The 18,389-nt window shown below is 35.8% G+C and overlaps 1 protein-coding gene across 1 annotated transcript in view; it reads left to right on the forward strand.

The window, feature by feature from the left end:
* The window catches only part of GBE1 (1,4-alpha-glucan branching enzyme 1), a 254,067-nt gene that overhangs the window by 213,116 nt on the left and 22,562 nt on the right, over window positions 1-18,389 (forward strand). The window contains exons 13-14 of the mRNA XM_019732062.3: window positions 9,912-10,096; window positions 11,705-11,835. Coding sequence (XP_019587621.3) covers window positions 9,912-10,096; window positions 11,705-11,835 — 316 coding nt within the window. The remainder of the gene's footprint in view (window positions 1-9,911; window positions 10,097-11,704; window positions 11,836-18,389) is intronic.

An 18,389-nucleotide genomic window follows, 5' to 3' on the forward strand; every position in this document is an offset into this window, starting at 1 on the left:
AGGTCTTATATTAATTTTTGCTCCAAAAGACGCATTAGAGCTGATTGTCCAACTAGGTCTTATTTTCAGGGAAACACAGTATGCATGAGAGAAGCTCCATGGGAGAACCCATAGACCAAATGATTTGATTTAAAAATAATCTTCACTTAAGAGGAACAGACATTAGAGTTTTGTGTGTGTGTGTCTTTAATATTCTCATTAGGACTGTACCATATATACATACATGCATACATATATACATACACATACACATATACAGAGGGTGCCAAAAATGTATACACATTTTAAGGAAGGAAAAATTATTAAAATTGCAATACTCAGTGTATACCAATAACAAAAAATGAATACGTCACGTTTGACTTCTGCAATTACAAGAGGTGCTCAAAGTGGTTACCATCAGCGTCCAGACACTTCTGTTCACGGTGGACTACTGCTTGAGCAACGTTGACCAAAGTGTCCACTTGTAAACTTTTTTGGCATCCCTGGATTTATAAATATACCTGTATTGAAAGTGTATACATAGAGACACTTGATATTAACAAAAAGTTACCTGAAACCCACAGTGTGGAGATGTTAACGGTGTATCCCCTTTAGCACTGCTGAGGTCTGTTCTGCCAACCTCTGCAAGCATGCCACCCTTTTATCCTATCTTCTGGATCTGGTCATTATATTTTATTCTGTGACGTTAGATCCTTTAACAATTGTACAGGGAAACAGCCAACCATAACAAAAACTTAAGGAGCCTTTGTGTTGTTAGAGTATACTGGGGTGTACTGTGGAGAATGAAAAAGAAACATTAGGTGTGGCCCCTGCCTGGAACCATACTAATCATCATCAAAAGTGGGATGGGGAGTGAGTAGCAAGTTTATCTTTCTAAATAGGAAAATCATGGGCCCTGATGTAGAAAAATATTTTATGCTGTGTCTCACCTTTTGATGAGTTGAGTACTCACTGAAGCCCCTGAGGAAGACCAAAGAATTTGATTTAAAAATAGGTACTCCCTTTTAAGAGTTAGTCTTCAGGACACTTAAGAGGGGTAGGAGCTAAAGTTTTTTACATTCTCATTAGGATTGTACCTTAGTCTCATATATATTAATAAACAAACTTGGTGTCAACAAAAAGTTACATAACATCCACAGCATGGAAACAGTGATAGACTTTAATTAATTCCTAGGTAAAATTAGTATGCATTACAGTTTAGAGAAACAAAACACACAAACCCACTAATCAAAATGTTCAGCTTAACAGAGCTGGGGCTTTTTTCATTAGTTGTATTGTCTCAAATTTCATCACTGTACCAGCTGGCTTCTTGTCAATTTATAGTTTGGACCTTTGCATCAAACAGCAAAAAATTAATTACAGGAAAAGCAATCCCAATAGGAATTTTGTGCTTAGAGGTTTTTCACAATTAACCACACAAGAATGGTGCTGTTTACAGAGGGAATGGAAAGCAAGAGAAGGAACTTGGTAGAATTTTCTAGAATCATTAATTAACAAAAGCATTGTTAGTCACTTGCTTTCCTTTGTTAAAGCTGTTTAGCCAACTTTTCAGCTTTCTCATTTCTGGAAGCACACACTTCTGTTACTATATTGAATGCAGTGAATCATGGCGTGAACTGTGAATTTTCTTACAAAATGTCCCAAGTGACAGCTCAAGAAATCACTATCCTCCCTGCATTTTGAAATGAGTAACATTTTATGTTTTACATTAGTGATCACAATCATAGTTTAATGAGCAGAAAGATCATGCTTGATGGTTAGTTCCAGGTTATGTGAAATGCATATTTTGGACTCAAAAGTATTGTTCTCAGGTGTCAGTTCCTTGCCTCTGTGTGCTAGAATTAGTTTAAATGTGACTTTTCTAAGCCTCTTTTCTGTTGAATAGACCAGCCAAAGGTTTTAAAAATGCTTCCCTCAATTTAAGCTTCTACTTTTTCTTTTTCTTTTTTATATAGCTTAGAAACTCTTGACTTGTGGCCCATTCTTATAGTTCTGAACATTCTAATAGAGTGACTGGTTCTTACTCTTTTTGAGACTTAGATGCCTGGGGAATCTGAAGAAAACCTTTCCCCTCAGAATAATGCACAGATTAACACACATACAACATTTTGCATAAAACATCAGAATCACTAGGCATGCAGGAACCCCAGGTTGCATTCATTGAGGAATATATACATATATTATGTATGCATGTATACATGACTTATATTTATATATAATTTAGAAATATATACACATATATATTTTTTATTTGGTTAAATTACATGCTGATTCAGATTAAGTGTTTACTATTCCATCAAGTTATCTGTACTAAAACAAATAAATTACCCTCTTTGCCATCAACTGAATAAATGTAGATTTCTTATCCATCTTTATATATAGCAGCCCTTAGTTATAAGCTTATTTGGATGGCCATATTTCACTGTACTGTCTCAGCGCTGCCACATTCCCTAAGTAATTTGTACACCATAGCTGAGAAGAACATTCTTAACTTGTTTTAATGATAGTATTTTTCTTTGTTAGGTTTGTGAGCTGTGAGGTAGTATAAGATAACTAACAGACATTTTCCAGTTTTCACTGTTCAGTCTGAGAATGGTTCACTATTATTCCAAGGTCACTTTGAAAGTCTTTCTGTGATTTGCTTCCATTTATTTTATGTTTGTGTTTACAGTTTTGAACCAAATATGAAATTTAATGTTGTGTTTGTCTACATTAAAGTTAATTTGCCCCTTGTCAGCTCATTTACAACTGAGATAACATTCAAAAGCCACATTGTGGAATGTTCTGTTTGGAGTCACTAATGTAATTTTTCTATCTATTTCTTTGTTGTGTGCAACTTTCTATATCTTTCAGTTTAAAAGGAAACCTCACCAGAAGAAGATTTTCAGAAAATGTAAATTAGTCTCTAATAGAGATTAATAAATTATTCTCTAGTAGAATAGGGTCTTCTTAACATCTTGAGTTTTTAAAAAACTAGTTCTTTTTTTCTAATTTAGAAATTTAATTTTATATTTCATATTGTATAAGTATGCTTATTGGAATTTTCTTTAAAGTAGTGTCTATACTTGTAAAGGATAAATGAAGTAAAAATTAAAATACATACAAAATCCTAAATTGGATTATGATACCAGACGTTTTTCCTGCTTTCATCTTTTTTTCATATTTCCAAGTACTTAATTTGACTTCATGTAATACAATTTCTTCTTAATAGTTAATGATTTTTAGATATGTTATTGAAAAGATAAATTAATTTTTAAAATTGGCATACCTTAGAGGGCACTAGAATGAAATCTTAAAAATAAATGATGGAAAATACATTTTAAGCCGCATCTTAAACATATACATTTAGGAATATAATTTGTGTGTTATGAACGTTATTTTCGGTAACAATTTGCTAACTGTGCCTGTGTCTTCAATTAGGAATGTTCAAAATTTGGGAAATGTTTGCTCTTAGAATCATATCTGCTGTTTACTTTTTGAACAGCTATTCTACTTATTCAGTTTATGTTAAGGAACTATGAAACAAGTGCACAAAGATGCATTTATAAGATTGGTCACTTTTTGTAATACTAAAATATTAGAAAAAACCAAATGACTAACATGAGGAGAATGACTAAATAAAATTGCATTATATGTACATAATGGGATACCATTATAGAGATGTATACATATTGACATGGAAAATACTTACATTAAAATTCAAATTAGCATATAATATAAATCCATCTTTGTTCAGAACAACTTGTAGGTAGTTAGGTAGGTAGATACCGTGTTTCCCCGAAAATAAGACCTAGCGGGACCATCAGCTCTAATGCGTCTTTTGGAGCAGAAATTAATATAAAACCCGGTCTTATTTTAATATAAGACCCGGTCTTATATAATCTAATCTAATATAATACAATATAATAATGGGTCTTATATAATATGATGTAATATAATATAATATAATATAATATAATATAATATAGTATAGTATAGTATAATATAATATAATACCAGGTCTTATGTTAATTTTTGCTCCAAAAGACACGTTAGAGTTGATGGTCTGGCTAGGTATTATTTTCAGGGAAACACGGTAGATAAGTTGAATGATAGATAGATAGATAGATAGATAGATAGATAGATAGATAGATAGAATATAGGTATAGATATAGAGATGTAGGTATATAGCCATTACTATAGATATAAATGAAATAAATATATTTACCAAAAGAGGAACAGTGGTGTTACTCCACTTGGGCTGCTATAATGAAATACCATAGATCAGGTAACTTATAAAGAACAGAAATGTATTTCTCACAGTGCTGGAGGCTGGACGTCTGAGCTCAGAGGGCCAGCATGGTGGAGTGAGGGTCCTTTTTGGATGACAGACTTCTTGTTTGTATCCTCTCTTGGTGGAAAGGGCTAAGGAGCTATCTTTTCACCTCATTGATGTATCTGAGGCAGTTGGAAAAGATGAGAAACAATAGGAGTGGAGTCTCTTATTTAAAGGAACACTAATCCCATCCCTAAGGTCTCCACCCTCATGACTTGAGGACCTCCCAGAGGTGCCACCTCCTAACACCATCTCATTGAGGATCAGGATTTCAACATTGGTAGCATTCAGGCCGTAGCAAGTGTTTACTTGGTAAGATTTCAGATAGTATACGGGTATATTTAATTGTGATTTTTAACAATAATGCATCTATCAGTACATTAGGTAAAATAAAAATAATAAAGAAAAATACAACATTATAATAATAGCTCATATTAGCTAATGTTTATTGAGCCACATATTGTCTCTCCTGAACTCTTCTAAATAATTTTTAAAATAATGTATCAGTGTATTACTTGTACAATAAAACAATAAAATAAAAATGTGACACTAATATTAGCTAATATTAGATAATATTTGAGTCACAGGTTGTATGTTTTAGCTTTTCTAAATACTTTGCGTGCCTTATCTCATTTAATCGTAATTTGCTGCTCGTCAATCCTTATTTATGCTATAGATTATAAGGATGTGAACTTTTATGCTAGAATGTTAGATATAAGTAATGTAATTTCAATAAACATAGGGGTGCATATATTTTTTTGAATTAGTGTTTTCAATTTCTTCGGATAGATACCCAGGAATGAAATTGCTAGGTCATAAGGTAACTCCATTTTCTATAATCTAGGAATATAGTATAGGAATGGAATTGTAACAGCTATATACGATGTCAGAGAAGTAGTAGATTGGGGAAAAGTTATCACTTTGTGAGGGGTGTAAATGTCTAACTATTACATTGTTTGGTACAACTGAAACTAATAAAAATAACAACGTAATTTCATTTTGGTTGAGTTTTTGGATGGAGTCTATGAATCCTTGAGGCTGTAACATGTGTGTGTTTGTGTGTGTGTGTCTGGGGATCAGGTACTTACCTTTTATTCAGATTATGAGATGGGTTAATATTGCCCCCAATAGTTTTGGTCAATTTCACCATTCAGTTCTGTACTGATGAAAACTGTGCTTCCCAGGAGGCATGCTAAGGGAGAAGCTAAACTATACAGTGGAGAAGAATTTATCTTTTCACCTTGTTAGTCCACCTGAGGAAGTGGGAAAAGATGATAAACAATAGGAATTGTGACTTAGGGTCACATTTCTAAAAGGCTGGGAATGAATTAGGAGATAAGAAGGCCCTCATGTGCCAGTAGTGTTCCAGGCAGAGCAGAACTGTAGTTTTAGGAGGTGCCCAAATTGCAAATTTTCAGTGGAATATAATCAAATGTATACTACAAAATATATATATATATACTATGTATATAGCCTAATATATATTATATATAGCATATATATGCTGCAGATATACTAGTGCATACTGCATATACTAAGTAATTATATATATATATGTATATGTGCATATATATGTATATATATGTGTGTGTGTATGTGTGTGTGTGTATATATATATATATATATATATATATATATATATATATATATATATATATCCTGAGAACTTGTTCAGAGGTTTTCAAGGAAGAATGTCCACAGGGGATTCCTAACATACCAGCAACTTGATTTTCCCTATCAATCTGGGTGTCTTATAGCAAAATTATTTTTGCTCTCAGTTGTCTTTTAAGATCCAAAATAGTAGATAATTCAAAGGTCATTAATACTTAGCTTAGGGAAATGTGTTTATACTATTAAATATATGAATAAATGCATCAGTGTTGAATATTCATGCTTTAAAGAAAGAAATAAGTTCGTACCAGGAAACCTAAGTGAAGAGGAGCCCAACTGCTGCCTTTGAATTCATCGTGGTTACTTGTATGTCTGCTAGAGAGTGGGCTGGTCAGTTCCCTCCCTCAGAATGGTGGAAGTGTAGTTTTATTATAACTCTCCTCAATTGCCCTTTATGTCATGCTTTCCTGAACAACATCAGTAATGAGGGGAAGTGTGTAACATAAAAGCTGCCTTACATTGAAAGCTTACAGTTGCCAGTCCCGGTACAAAGTGCCTCATTTACCTCATTTGAATCTTAAAATTCCTTTTATAAAACTCACTATCCATTTTACAGAGGAGGAAACTGAGTACTGGAGAGATTAAATTACCTGAATTCACATCACTCATAAGTGGCCTCACTGGAATTAAAACCCAAATCTAGCTGACTTGGAAATCTGTGTTCACGGGCATCATTTTTATCAGTGTCCTTATTAGGATATAAAAAAAACTTTCCTATCTCTATGCTGTTATTCTTCTAGGTGTGCCCTTTAGCCCACTTCCTTTCCTAGTATTACAGGGAGGCTGAGGAGACTCTAGATTCCTGCTTGGGACTCCCCCGCCAAAGGTGATGGATCAGAATCACCAGAGCATGAACATTTTTAACAAGCTGTCTTGGAATCTCTATGTTTCCTTTGGAGCATACTATAGATTGAAAAACACAGTTCTGCACTATCTCATTCCTACACCAAAGGGATATGAAATAGCACTTTTTTTTTTTTTTTTTTTGGTCGCATTTGACACTGCCCTCCCTCCTTGAAACTCTTCTTAGTCTTCTGTCTTTTCCTCTGCTGTTCCCCTTACTCTGCTGACCATTGCTTCTCTATCTTCTGTAATCTTTCTGCTTGTACATCCTTGGGACGCTACCCCAGGCCCTTTGTTTCCTCTGGCTGTAACCAGTGTTGCTCATTTGACCCCTTGAAAATTACTCTTACGACTCATCCTCAAGTCTCTCCTGAATTTCAGCACCTTTCTTCAGTGTTACTCTAAATCCATGGATGCCTGTATATTCTTCAGGTCTTAAATTTAGCATGCCCAAAACTGAGCTCATTATCTTCTGCCCACACACTTCCTCTGTCACGGTTTTCCCCTCGTGCAGTCAGTGCTGTCTGTCACTACTCCGTCTTCTGAGCTTGAAACTTCAAAACTGTACTCAGACTTCCCTTTGGCTCACACCCTCCATTCAGCAGGCACTCATCAAATCCCGTTGTTTCCACCTCAGAAATGCCATTTGAATCATTATTTTCTACATTCCCCTTGCATTTCGTTCATCTTTTACCTATACTTTGGATTTCATCCACATTAGTTTTCTTGCCATTTATTCCCTATATCCAGTGTCTTCCACACTGCACCAGAAATACTTTAATAATAAACACATTTAACTTCTCATTCCTCTAATTAACATTAGCTTTTAGTCCCCTATTGCCTGCAGTGCATGGTCCGTATTTTATGAGGCCTATCCTGATTTAACCACATCCTGTCTGTTCCACCAATTTTCCTCACCACAAACTCTATTTTATTGCTAAACCAAACTCCTCACTGTGTCACCTTCTCACTCCATTCATCTGCACGTCAATCTATGAGCATGGTCTCTCCGTTCACGTATGAGAGGTTGGTCATTCTTTGCACTGTATTTCCATGGTATTTACTTCTGAGCAGTATAGTGGAGTAGTAATTAAGAGTCAGGGTACTAAAACCAGATTGTCCAGATTCATTGGCCCTACCACTTAATAACTCTGTGCCTCAGTTTCCTTCCCTATAAACTTGGAACACTAATAGTGCCTATTCAAGGTTGTTGAAAATGGAAAGAGTTGATTCACGTGCCAAGCACATGCCTGGCATGTAATAAGCAGACATTAAGCATTTGCTGCTGCCTCTGTTGTAATAATCATAATGGCAGTGAAGGAACAAGCTCCCCTAGAAAAGTCTACAAGAATTGCTTATTCATATTCCTGTCAACTCGGAGATCTGTGGCCCTACCAGAACAAAAGTGTTTTGCCTATAGAAAGTGTGGATCCAATCTGTAGGCTGCTACACTTTAGCTACCTCATGGCATCTCTGTTCTCCCGGAAGTGCTCCACTAGTGGAAATCCCACCAGCACTGGGATATAAAATTTTCCCCAAACTGGCAGGACCTTCGTTTTCAGTGTGCAGTGTGCTCCACTACCATTCTGGAGGTGCGTCATTGCGTCATTTGCATTGGTGATGGGCCAGGCTGTGCCCTGGGTCCACCTTGGGCTGATGTGAATCAGGCAGGACTCCCAAATGCAGCAGAGGCGACTTCCTTATATCACTTTAAAGCGTCCTAAAGTGAGTATTGGCCCACAGAGTGAGAAATCTGGTTCCCTCCTGTCACATGGTGGCAACATCATAAGCAATATTATTTACTCTGAAATATTAGAATTTAGTAAAATGGTTGTAGACACTTTAATTTTTATGAAACTGCTGTAGACATAATTTGTTTGGATGTTATTTTTAGTTTGACTGTGGTCCTGAAAAGTTAAGTGTAAATCACAGTGTTTCTTAGCAGAGGTTACCAATTAAAACAACTCTACAGCAAATAAATTACACCCTAGCTTATTAGTTTTTATTTATTGGAATATTAATATAGTAGTTTCTTTCAAGTAGGACACACTTGTGTTGACTATGATACTTTCTAACTCAAAGGAGAAATGCGTGGCTTAGAAAATTATAGTGTTAAAGTTGTAAATGGAAGTAAATTTTCAAAGTAGTGTTTAATTTTTAAGAGAGAAAAGGAGCTGTAAAGTAGAAATCCTACTTGGGGAAAACAATAGGAGTCATTCTATTGGACCACTAATATATGTATTTGATTTTCAGAATGAAAGATATATATGTGTTATTTTTTACTTCATTTTTCAACTGTGTTGTGTTTCTGATTTTCATCATTATAATGACAAATAGTGTTTAAATAGATTTCCAACCAAGTGTCCCAGCTATACACACATACAGAGAGTGACACATTTGAAATTTAAGATACACATCTAATGGTAACACATAGAGTGAGAAAGAAAATGAACAATAAGAGTAATTTGGGTTCCGGTAGCACCTGAAGTTTACAGCGTACTTGCCTAATGTGATGAGGTAGAAAGAACTTTGGATTTTAATTAGAAGGACTAAATTTCAATGGTTGCTGTTCTACTTATTACCTGCGTGAGGGTGGGCAAATCCCTTAACTGCCCAGAGCTCTGGATTTCTCATCGGTGAAATGGATATGATAGAGAGTTCCTCTGAGGATCAAAAAATAATGTACATACAAAACCTTTGGAAAATTATAAAGCATTCCACAGATGTTAGAGATGAGAGATTTTAGAAATTACTCAAAGGTTTCATAGATTATTTCAAAGATGAAATAAATATGGCAGAGATAGGTATTCTCTGTTCGTGCATGAGGAAAAACACATGCAATGAGGAATACGTGGCTGGGCTCACACTGGACCCTGGGCTTCTGGGTTCAGGTGTAGTCGGTGCTCTTTGTGCCAGATTATGCTATTTCTGAACCAGGTTGTACAGTCATTCACAGGGCACAGCTGTAGTAAATCATAACCTAAACTGATTGTAAAGACCCTCAAACAATATAATTATTGACTTGTCTTACTAAGAAATACTAACATTACTAGGTATGGTTTATATTTGTTTTTTAATGCAGGTAATGAATTTGGGCATCCCGAATGGTTAGACTTCCCAAGAAAAGGAAATAATGAAAGTTACCATTATGCCAGAAGGCAGTTTCATTTAACTGATGATGACCTTCTTCGCTACAAGTTTCTAAATAATTTTGACAGGGATATGAATAAATTGGAAGAAAGATTCAATTGGCTTTCAGCTCCACAGGTAAGCTGTGTACTCTAAATGTTATGTTTGAGGCATCGCTGTTGTACATGCTTAGAAAGGCAATCAATTTAAATCTATAAGCAGGTGTTTTAAACAGCACTTTATTATTCAGTGTGTAGTGCCCGGTAACATATTTCAGGTTGTCAAAACATGTTATTGAAGTCTCTCCAATAGATAGTGAAAATCTTAAACATAATGTCCTGCTTACTTTCCTGTTCAGTGTGTTGTTGTTGTTTAAATTTAGTAATTTTATTTCAATTGGTTAAAATAAATGACAGAAGCTCTGCATGGAATCCATTTTGGAAATTGCTGTGGAAACATCTTAATTGTTTTGGTGTTTTTTTTCCCTTTGTATAAATGATGTTGTCATAACGAAATTACTTTGACAACATGTAGATTTCTTTATTCCTCTTTTTCCTTCCTTTACTGGTCTCTAACTTGTAATTTCAATAGACGCCATTATACGTGCCTGCTGTTTTGTATTTTTCATGAGCTTCACTCTCCACTGGAATTAAAGTCTCAGTTTTCAATAAGTTTTCGAAATGTAATTAACAGCTGCAAATTTTATACAGGCTTTTTTTCTTCCTTGCAAAAATTAGCATATATTGTATGTTACTTATAATCCATTTACTTTTTACTGATGCTGTTTGAAATTACTATTGATGTGTTTTTACTTTGGTGTCCATGAGTTTTATTTTTTTTTAATGGTTGAACAAAGGAACTTATATATTCAGTAAGATTGGATACATGCCATGAACGCCCTCCTCACGTTTATTAGTAATGCTATTTCCAGAAGAGAGAGCAAAATGATGCTCCTTTTCAATAAGAACGATATTGAATACCAAAAGGCATGTTGTTTACTCTAGAGCATTAGTTCACATTTCTAAATTACCAAGAGTGGTGCGGCTGATATGCATGGAAATAAGTCCTCTCAATGCTGGCACTGGAAGACAATGGTGTTGAAAAGCAAAGGCTTCTCACTGTTTACTGTAAAACACAGTGTAGAAAGTAAGTTTGTAGATGGTGTAATTTTTTTTCAGATATTGTAAAGGACTTTAGGTTGCCCTTGAGTCGATAAAGCTATGCAACAATACAAAGTTTTTAAGGTAACTACAACTGCAGAAATCTTAGTATAATAATAATGGTGCATTACATTTTGAAAAGTAATTTTATGCACCTTACCTTATTAATCTGGGAACTAAAACTAAAGTCTTAAAGAACATTCACTTTTAAATAGATCTAATACACACACACACACACACACACACACACACACACACACACACTTTACATATAGCTCAAGTGCCGTGTTATTATTTTAATCCTGAGCCACCACACTAATCATCTGTCTGTGCTTTGTTAGAAGTTGGCAGTGGCTGGCGAGATTTCATACTCTTTAAGCCGTTTGTGCGATTGTTGTTGGCTTACAGTTTGATATGGGAAAATTACAACATGTTCAAAAAATATAATGGGCTGGCCTTTTCATTTTTGCCTTAATAGCTAACAAATCTATTAATAAAGACAAAAACAACTTTTTTGTAAATAATTGACTTGTAGCAACATCGAGGTATTATGTAAATATAATGTGTTATGTGTTAATTCTCTCAGGCCTATGTGAGTGAAAAGCATGAAGCCAATAAGATCATCACGTTTGAGAGAGCAGATCTTCTTTTTATTTTCAACTTTCATCCTAACAAGAGCTACACTGATTACCGAGTTGGAACAAAATCGCCAGGAAAATATCCTTTTTTAATCACCAGTGAATATAACTGTCTGCATTCCAATTTACTTGTTTGTTCTTTACATCATAGAGAATAAGACAGACTAATGCTGATCTTGGTGACAGTAGCTCTCAGTTTCCTCATCCACAAAAATGAGGGACTTGATATAGTTGATTGATAAATCTTTGCTCAGCTCAGTTATGCTGAATTAACTAAGCTTCACTGTGGCGCTAAAAAGTATGATCCTGAACATTGAAAACATTGTTTGATCCATGATGTAATACAGGAGGAAATTATAGTGTCCTCCTGTAGTGTTTTGTTGTTTATGAAAATATTTTGTAAGTTGCATCTGAGAATAGTCTCCTTTCCTCTTCTCCACTGAGAAAACAAGCAGTAGCTGTAAAAATAGCTTCCTTCCCTCTTTTCTTTCCTGTCTACTATAATGCAGGACGTAACTCACTTTTGTAAGCCTGAATTCATAAAGAATAAGGGTATGGGAGAGTGAGCAAAGGAAATAGCAAGGAGAATATTTGTGATATTCTCTATATATTCATTCATTCATTCAGTCAGTCAGTTATTCATTTGATAGACACCTGCTGAGCCTCTGTTTATTGAGCACCTTTGTCCAGCCCTGTGCTAGGTGCTATACATACAGGAATTTTCCTGGCAGATACAGTCACTGCCCTCATGGAGCTTTTAAACTAGTGAAGAAGAAATACATCAGTAATTGTAAAAGAACAGTGTATTTTAAGCAATTGTGACTTAACAGATTGATGCAAAAAACACACACACAAAAAAAAAAACCTGACTACTCAGGACCTAGCAACAAACTAGCACAGACTTTTAAGCAAACAACAGAAATACTATTCTTCTCCCCGGGAGCCCTAACGGTGATTAACATTTGCCACCTGAGCACAAAGCCTGATGCCAACACAAAGTCCTATGTGTGAGGGTCTCTCTAGCTACAGTAAGATACACCCCCCTGTTCAACTGGCTCAAACAATAAGGAAAATGTTTGTTTTCCACGTAATAAAAGCCCTGAGGTAGAGTGGCTGCAGCACTGTGACAATATCATTAAGTCCTCTGGTTCCTTTGGTCTTCTGCTTTCAGCTCTCAGGGTCTCAGCACTGCCCAAAGCCTGGCACCTGTTCTAATTGCAGGGCGGCAGCCATGGTTCCCAGTGCTACCTTCAGACACAACGAAAGGCAAGTAGATTTTATTTTTTCTGTCTATTTCCAGAGTGAAGTTACTGTAGAACTTTTCTTCCATATTGTGTATGCACAAAGAGACATATAAAGAAAAGTAATGTGAGAATGTCACCTGCACTAAAAAAGAGCTGTGCTGTTCCAGGAAGCAAATGTTCTCACCATCTCCATGAAGAAGGCAAAAAATGATAGACATGTAGCTACTCATACATGATGTTTCTCAGCTCCAAACTGCTACAGTGATGCCACTAGACTAAATCCTCTGTCCTGATAATGCAATATAATATTTGTTATAATCAAACTGGAGTACATTTACAGAACATTTGGGATCTAATGCATCTTTTAAAGCGCTGCTCTTGACTGCTAAGAGAGGAGAAAACCAAAGTGGGGTTGAAAAACAAACGCTGATGTAAGGAATAATGCAATACATGGGAAAGGAACAGGGATGTTCCAAGGGAGAATGAAAGACAAGGAAAAGAAAAACATAAATAAATGAGACAGAGAGATTGATTTAAGGAAAAGACAATTAAGCCTGGACCTTGAGAAATGGATAAAATTTCTTCCTAGAAGAAACTTAGGAAGGCCACGTCAGCTGTTGGAAAGCATAGATACTCTTAGAATCTTCTGATCCGTAGTCAGACGCGTTATCCATTGCGCCACTGGCCCTGTATGATACTCTTAGATAATGGACAGCAAAATGGATTAATTGGAGAATGAGGACCATAAAAAGAAGTACTAAGAGATAAGGCTGGATAGACAGATTGAGATCACATAGTAGAAGATTCCCACACCATATTAATGAACCTTTTTTTCTTTAGTTTTATAGTGAGTCACTGAAGGTTAAGGAGGTATTGGATAAGAATGTATGCATTAGGAAACATTTCATATATATAGTTTGTAGAAAAGATTTTTTGAGGGGAGGGATTGGTTGCACAGGTAGTAATTATGAGAAATGGCAGTACATGTAAAAGATAATTAGTGCATGAACTAAAGTAATGGCAATTGGATATAAAGAGGTATATGAAGCCCTTTCTTGTAGTGAAAGAGGTCAGCATTTGTTTGGACGTGGTGTAGAGCCGAGAAAATATAAGGTTTCACATTGAACAATTGGAAAAATGGTACAGTATTATTACTGAGGATAGCAAAGCAAGGAGGAGTAACCAGGTAGGGGAATAGAAAATGTGAGTTTAATTTAGGGTCATTGACGTAGGCATTTCTTTCTTTGTTTTTTTTTTTCCATGTGACTTTTTTTTTTCAGGTGTACAAAGCAATGTTATAGTTAGACATTGGAGGGGGGTGGGGATGGGGAAAGAAGCTGAAGGGATTAGAAAGTGCAAATTAGTAGTCATAATATAGTCATGGGGATATGAATATAGTATGAGGAATATAATCAACGATGTTGTAAAGATTATGTAGGGTGCCAGATGGGCACTGGACTTATTATCATGGGGATCTCGTCATAGACTGTAAATGCCTTCCATGGGCATTTCATTGATGGTGTTTAGAAGAAAAATCTTGGGCCAAGCTGTGTTGGTCTCCTATTTGAAATATATGGAACTTTAATAAATATCATTCAATGAAAATACATATACTAACATAGTAGAACCCACCCAAAGTTAATTTTATTTAGTGATACAAAGGTGCAGTGTACGAGAAAGTCTAGTTTGGTTTTGATGAACAAATTGAGTCTTCTGAAATTTAGTGATTTGTCTAAATGTCTATATAGGCATCACTTTTACAGAAACTCTCTCTATTCACAAACACTGAATGCTTTACATTTGTGACCCCTTTAAGAATCTGTACTCATTAGAAGCTGTAATGATATAGACGCCTTGGAACATTGGGCCGTCTCTTCCTAGAAGCCTCTGTCCTCTATTGGATCTCTAGGAGAACCTCAAAGAAATATTATTGGTTCTTTTCCTGCAAGGATTTTGTTTCCTAAGGATCTGTGCCCACGTGGCCCTTATTTGCTCTTGCTAACTTTCTCATTCATGTCTTTCTGTCAAAAGGCTGTAACTAGTTCCCATGTATTACTGCTTCCTCTTTGGACATTTGCATTTTAATAATACTCTGTGAATAATCAAGATGAATACAAGACCTAATGGACTAGATATCTAATGAAATAAGTTTTTTATAATGAGGACTTTTTTTTTGAGGGGAGGGGAGCAGGAGAGCATTTGTGATGTACTTTAAAACGCACCTTCTAAGTAACTGTAAGTTTATAATTCCAGCCTTACCGCCTAGTTAGAACTCATAAAACCACCTGGGTTTTGTGATGTTCTGTATGCTATGGACCCATTTCAATGCAGAAGTTTCTATACATTTATCCACAAATAGTTACTAACCATCATTAGAACACTTTCCTAGGAATCTCACTATTTCACAGTAAACAATTCAAACTTTTTTTGTAATTAAGAAAAAAATTATCTTACATGTAAATGCATTAGTTCTGGGAGTAATGCCTGTTCTGCACGCCAGCTGTTCAGATCAGAAAGGCATTTATTTCACACGCTCCTCACTGTACCACTTCCCTAGTCATTCCTCTTCTAGACCAAATACCTCTGGTTTCTTTCATGGGTTCTCAAGGCACTTTCCAGACCTCTTACCATCACGTCCCCCTATGAAAACACACCCAGCATTGTTCACATTCCTCTTACATTGTATATCCAGAATGAACAGCACAGCATTCCAGGCGTGGTCTGGCAGGTATGGCTTAGGGGCCCCTGTTGCCTCCCTCCATCTTGAACAGTAGTTCTCCTACTGATACAGTCAAGTTACATTAGCTTTACCGGCAGCCCTCACATTTTCTGCTCATATTGTATTTGCATTCTGATAAAAATCTAAAAATCTTTAGTTTTCCTTTATGTGCCCTAGTGTTATATCATAGCTCCCGTATTCCTTTATTTATTCAGTTAATTATTTCAGCCTAAAATTCCAAATTTAACACTATACACACACACACACACACACACACACACACACACACACACACACACAGTTTTTAGCCTCTAACCTGTTAATAGAGAAGATAAAAGAATACTCAAGTACAATAGTTGTCTGTTGTAACAATACTCTATTAGGATTGTACCATCTTTCATAAGCAGAAAGTAAATGTACTGTTCTTTCCAGTCATTGTTTTAAGCTTAGCTTTAAGAATCCTTTGGTATTATCCTTAGTATTTTAGAAGTCTCATTTTTCTTTTTTTTGGCCTTCCATGTTTCTGACTTTATTCTTATACCTTTAAACGACATTATGACTCAGCATTACAGAAGCATTTCAGACATGGAAAGTATGAAAACATTAGGATTTCTATGCTGTGTTTCTGACTTTCCCAAAGTGTTCTATGCCCTTGGTATTTCCAACTACCGAACCAGTGAGTTGAATACAGATACTCACTGTGAAGAATCCACCTTGGCACAATTGGAGGAATTAATCAAGTTGAGAAATTCATCAGAGTTTTAATTTCCTGGAAAGCAGGATTTGGTGCCAGAACAAATTTAAAGTTTCTAAAGAAGTCATTCGAATTTCTTCTGTCACTGTGAAATATAAGCCTGCAATAGGTAACATGTCTGAATTCTTGAGCAGTTCCATTTTTTGAACTGATATATCAAATAGCAAGACATCAGCTTTCACTCAGATCTGTGGAGAACAGGTGGTGACCGTATTCCTAAGAAACTGTTGTAAGGGAAGCTCTCTTGGAAGTAATGCCAGGCAAGGTAGAAGAAACACTTTAAGGTACTTTACAGTACCACTTGAAAATAAGATGATACATTTGGAAAACTAAGAGGGAATTCTGAGTTGTATCATGAAGGTTTTGAAAGTGGTCTTCATGGTAACTGTTAAAGGACATAGTATTGTTTCTGCCAAAAGGAACCGACAGCCATGTTCTAGAAAATACCAACAGCAACAACAATTCTTTGCCTATACACTGTGTCACACTAGTCTTTTTTTGTTTGTTTGTTTAAGGTGGTAATGTTCAGTGTAATAATCACCAACATTCTTTAATACAGTAGATAGCAATGTGGGTGGTGCAGAACTGAGACCTAAATATAATGGGTAAGTAGGTCAGTTATCAGTTTCATGCTTAGGAAGATAATATACGTTTTCCTGATTCATTATATTTGCTTGTGATTTCACATTGCTTAGCTGTAAAGAAGGAAACATAATGCCCTTTATATTATCAGAAACATTATATTTATTTTGTCACATTTCTTCACTTAGAACAGTATCAAATTAGCATTGAATCAGTAGGTAAACTGCTAGGCCCCCAAGAGCAAACTGCTCTTTCTAATCTATTCTGAGTAACACAAGTGATGATGCTACATTTTGAGTGATGCTGGGGATAGTGTGGTGGTAGGGAACCTCTTTTGAGATCCTTCTGTTTGTGAGCCTTCATTAAGTATCTAGTTTAGTATTTCTGGCCGCCCTAGAAGGTAGGTTGTGTTAGCCTCTTGTAACAGACCTGTAAACTGAGGACTTTACATAACTACCTCACTCCCTCCAGCACACAGCTGATAAAGGTTGAGTGGTATGTTGCAAAGCCCTTGTGCTTTCTCCTATACCATGTGCTCTCTTTCAGTCTCTTCATGGCTTCGGTTCATGGGTACTGCCATGTGGATCGTGGTGGTAGTAGTAGTAGTATCACCGTTGATTTATTTAATGATGTTCAAAATAATTTAGATATGATTCTGGGGAAATCAGTAACATGAGAAAATTATATACAGAATCATGGCACCAGCAAGCTTCTCTCTCAGCAGCTAACTTGCCTCAGCACCCCACCATCATTCCCCACAAATTCTTCTCCAGAAATTCTCCTTATGATCCCAGGCACCATCTTCCTCTGGAAAATGGACATACTCAGGTCAATTATGATGATTTCTCCATATTCTAGAGTAGAATATAAATAGGTCATGGTCTGTGTTCCAAGTAAAACCCCTCGGATGCATCCTATCCGTGGAAGTTGACTGTATCATATTCAAAGTAAACATTGAGCCCTTATTTATAAGTCGTGTGTCTCGGTATACACACATTCATGTTCTGAGACCATAAACAACACTAAAATCAAATGTTTGAAATATGTTGTCAGCATGCTGTGGAGGTGGGGGTGGAAATAATAGTGTCATAGCAGCCCCCTTTCCAAATGGTGTTAGAAACTGTTACAATATATTGAAATGGTAAGAGGAGTGATCATGAAGTGTGGTGGGTGAGGAACATGTGAATCCAGGCTAAAAATATTTAAAACTAAGGGAACAGATGAGTAAATAGTTGGATTTGACCTGAGATCTTTGAAATACTTTCATTAAACTGCCGCAAGACGTACTTTTTAAAATGTAAATTCAGACTCTGACATTTGCAACCCATACACAG

The sequence above is a fragment of the Rhinolophus sinicus genome, chromosome 17, assembly GCF_057876585.1.
Source record: "Rhinolophus sinicus isolate RSI-liver-muscle chromosome 17, RSI-T2T, whole genome shotgun sequence".
Classification (NCBI taxonomy): Eukaryota; Metazoa; Chordata; class Mammalia; order Chiroptera; family Rhinolophidae; genus Rhinolophus; species Rhinolophus sinicus.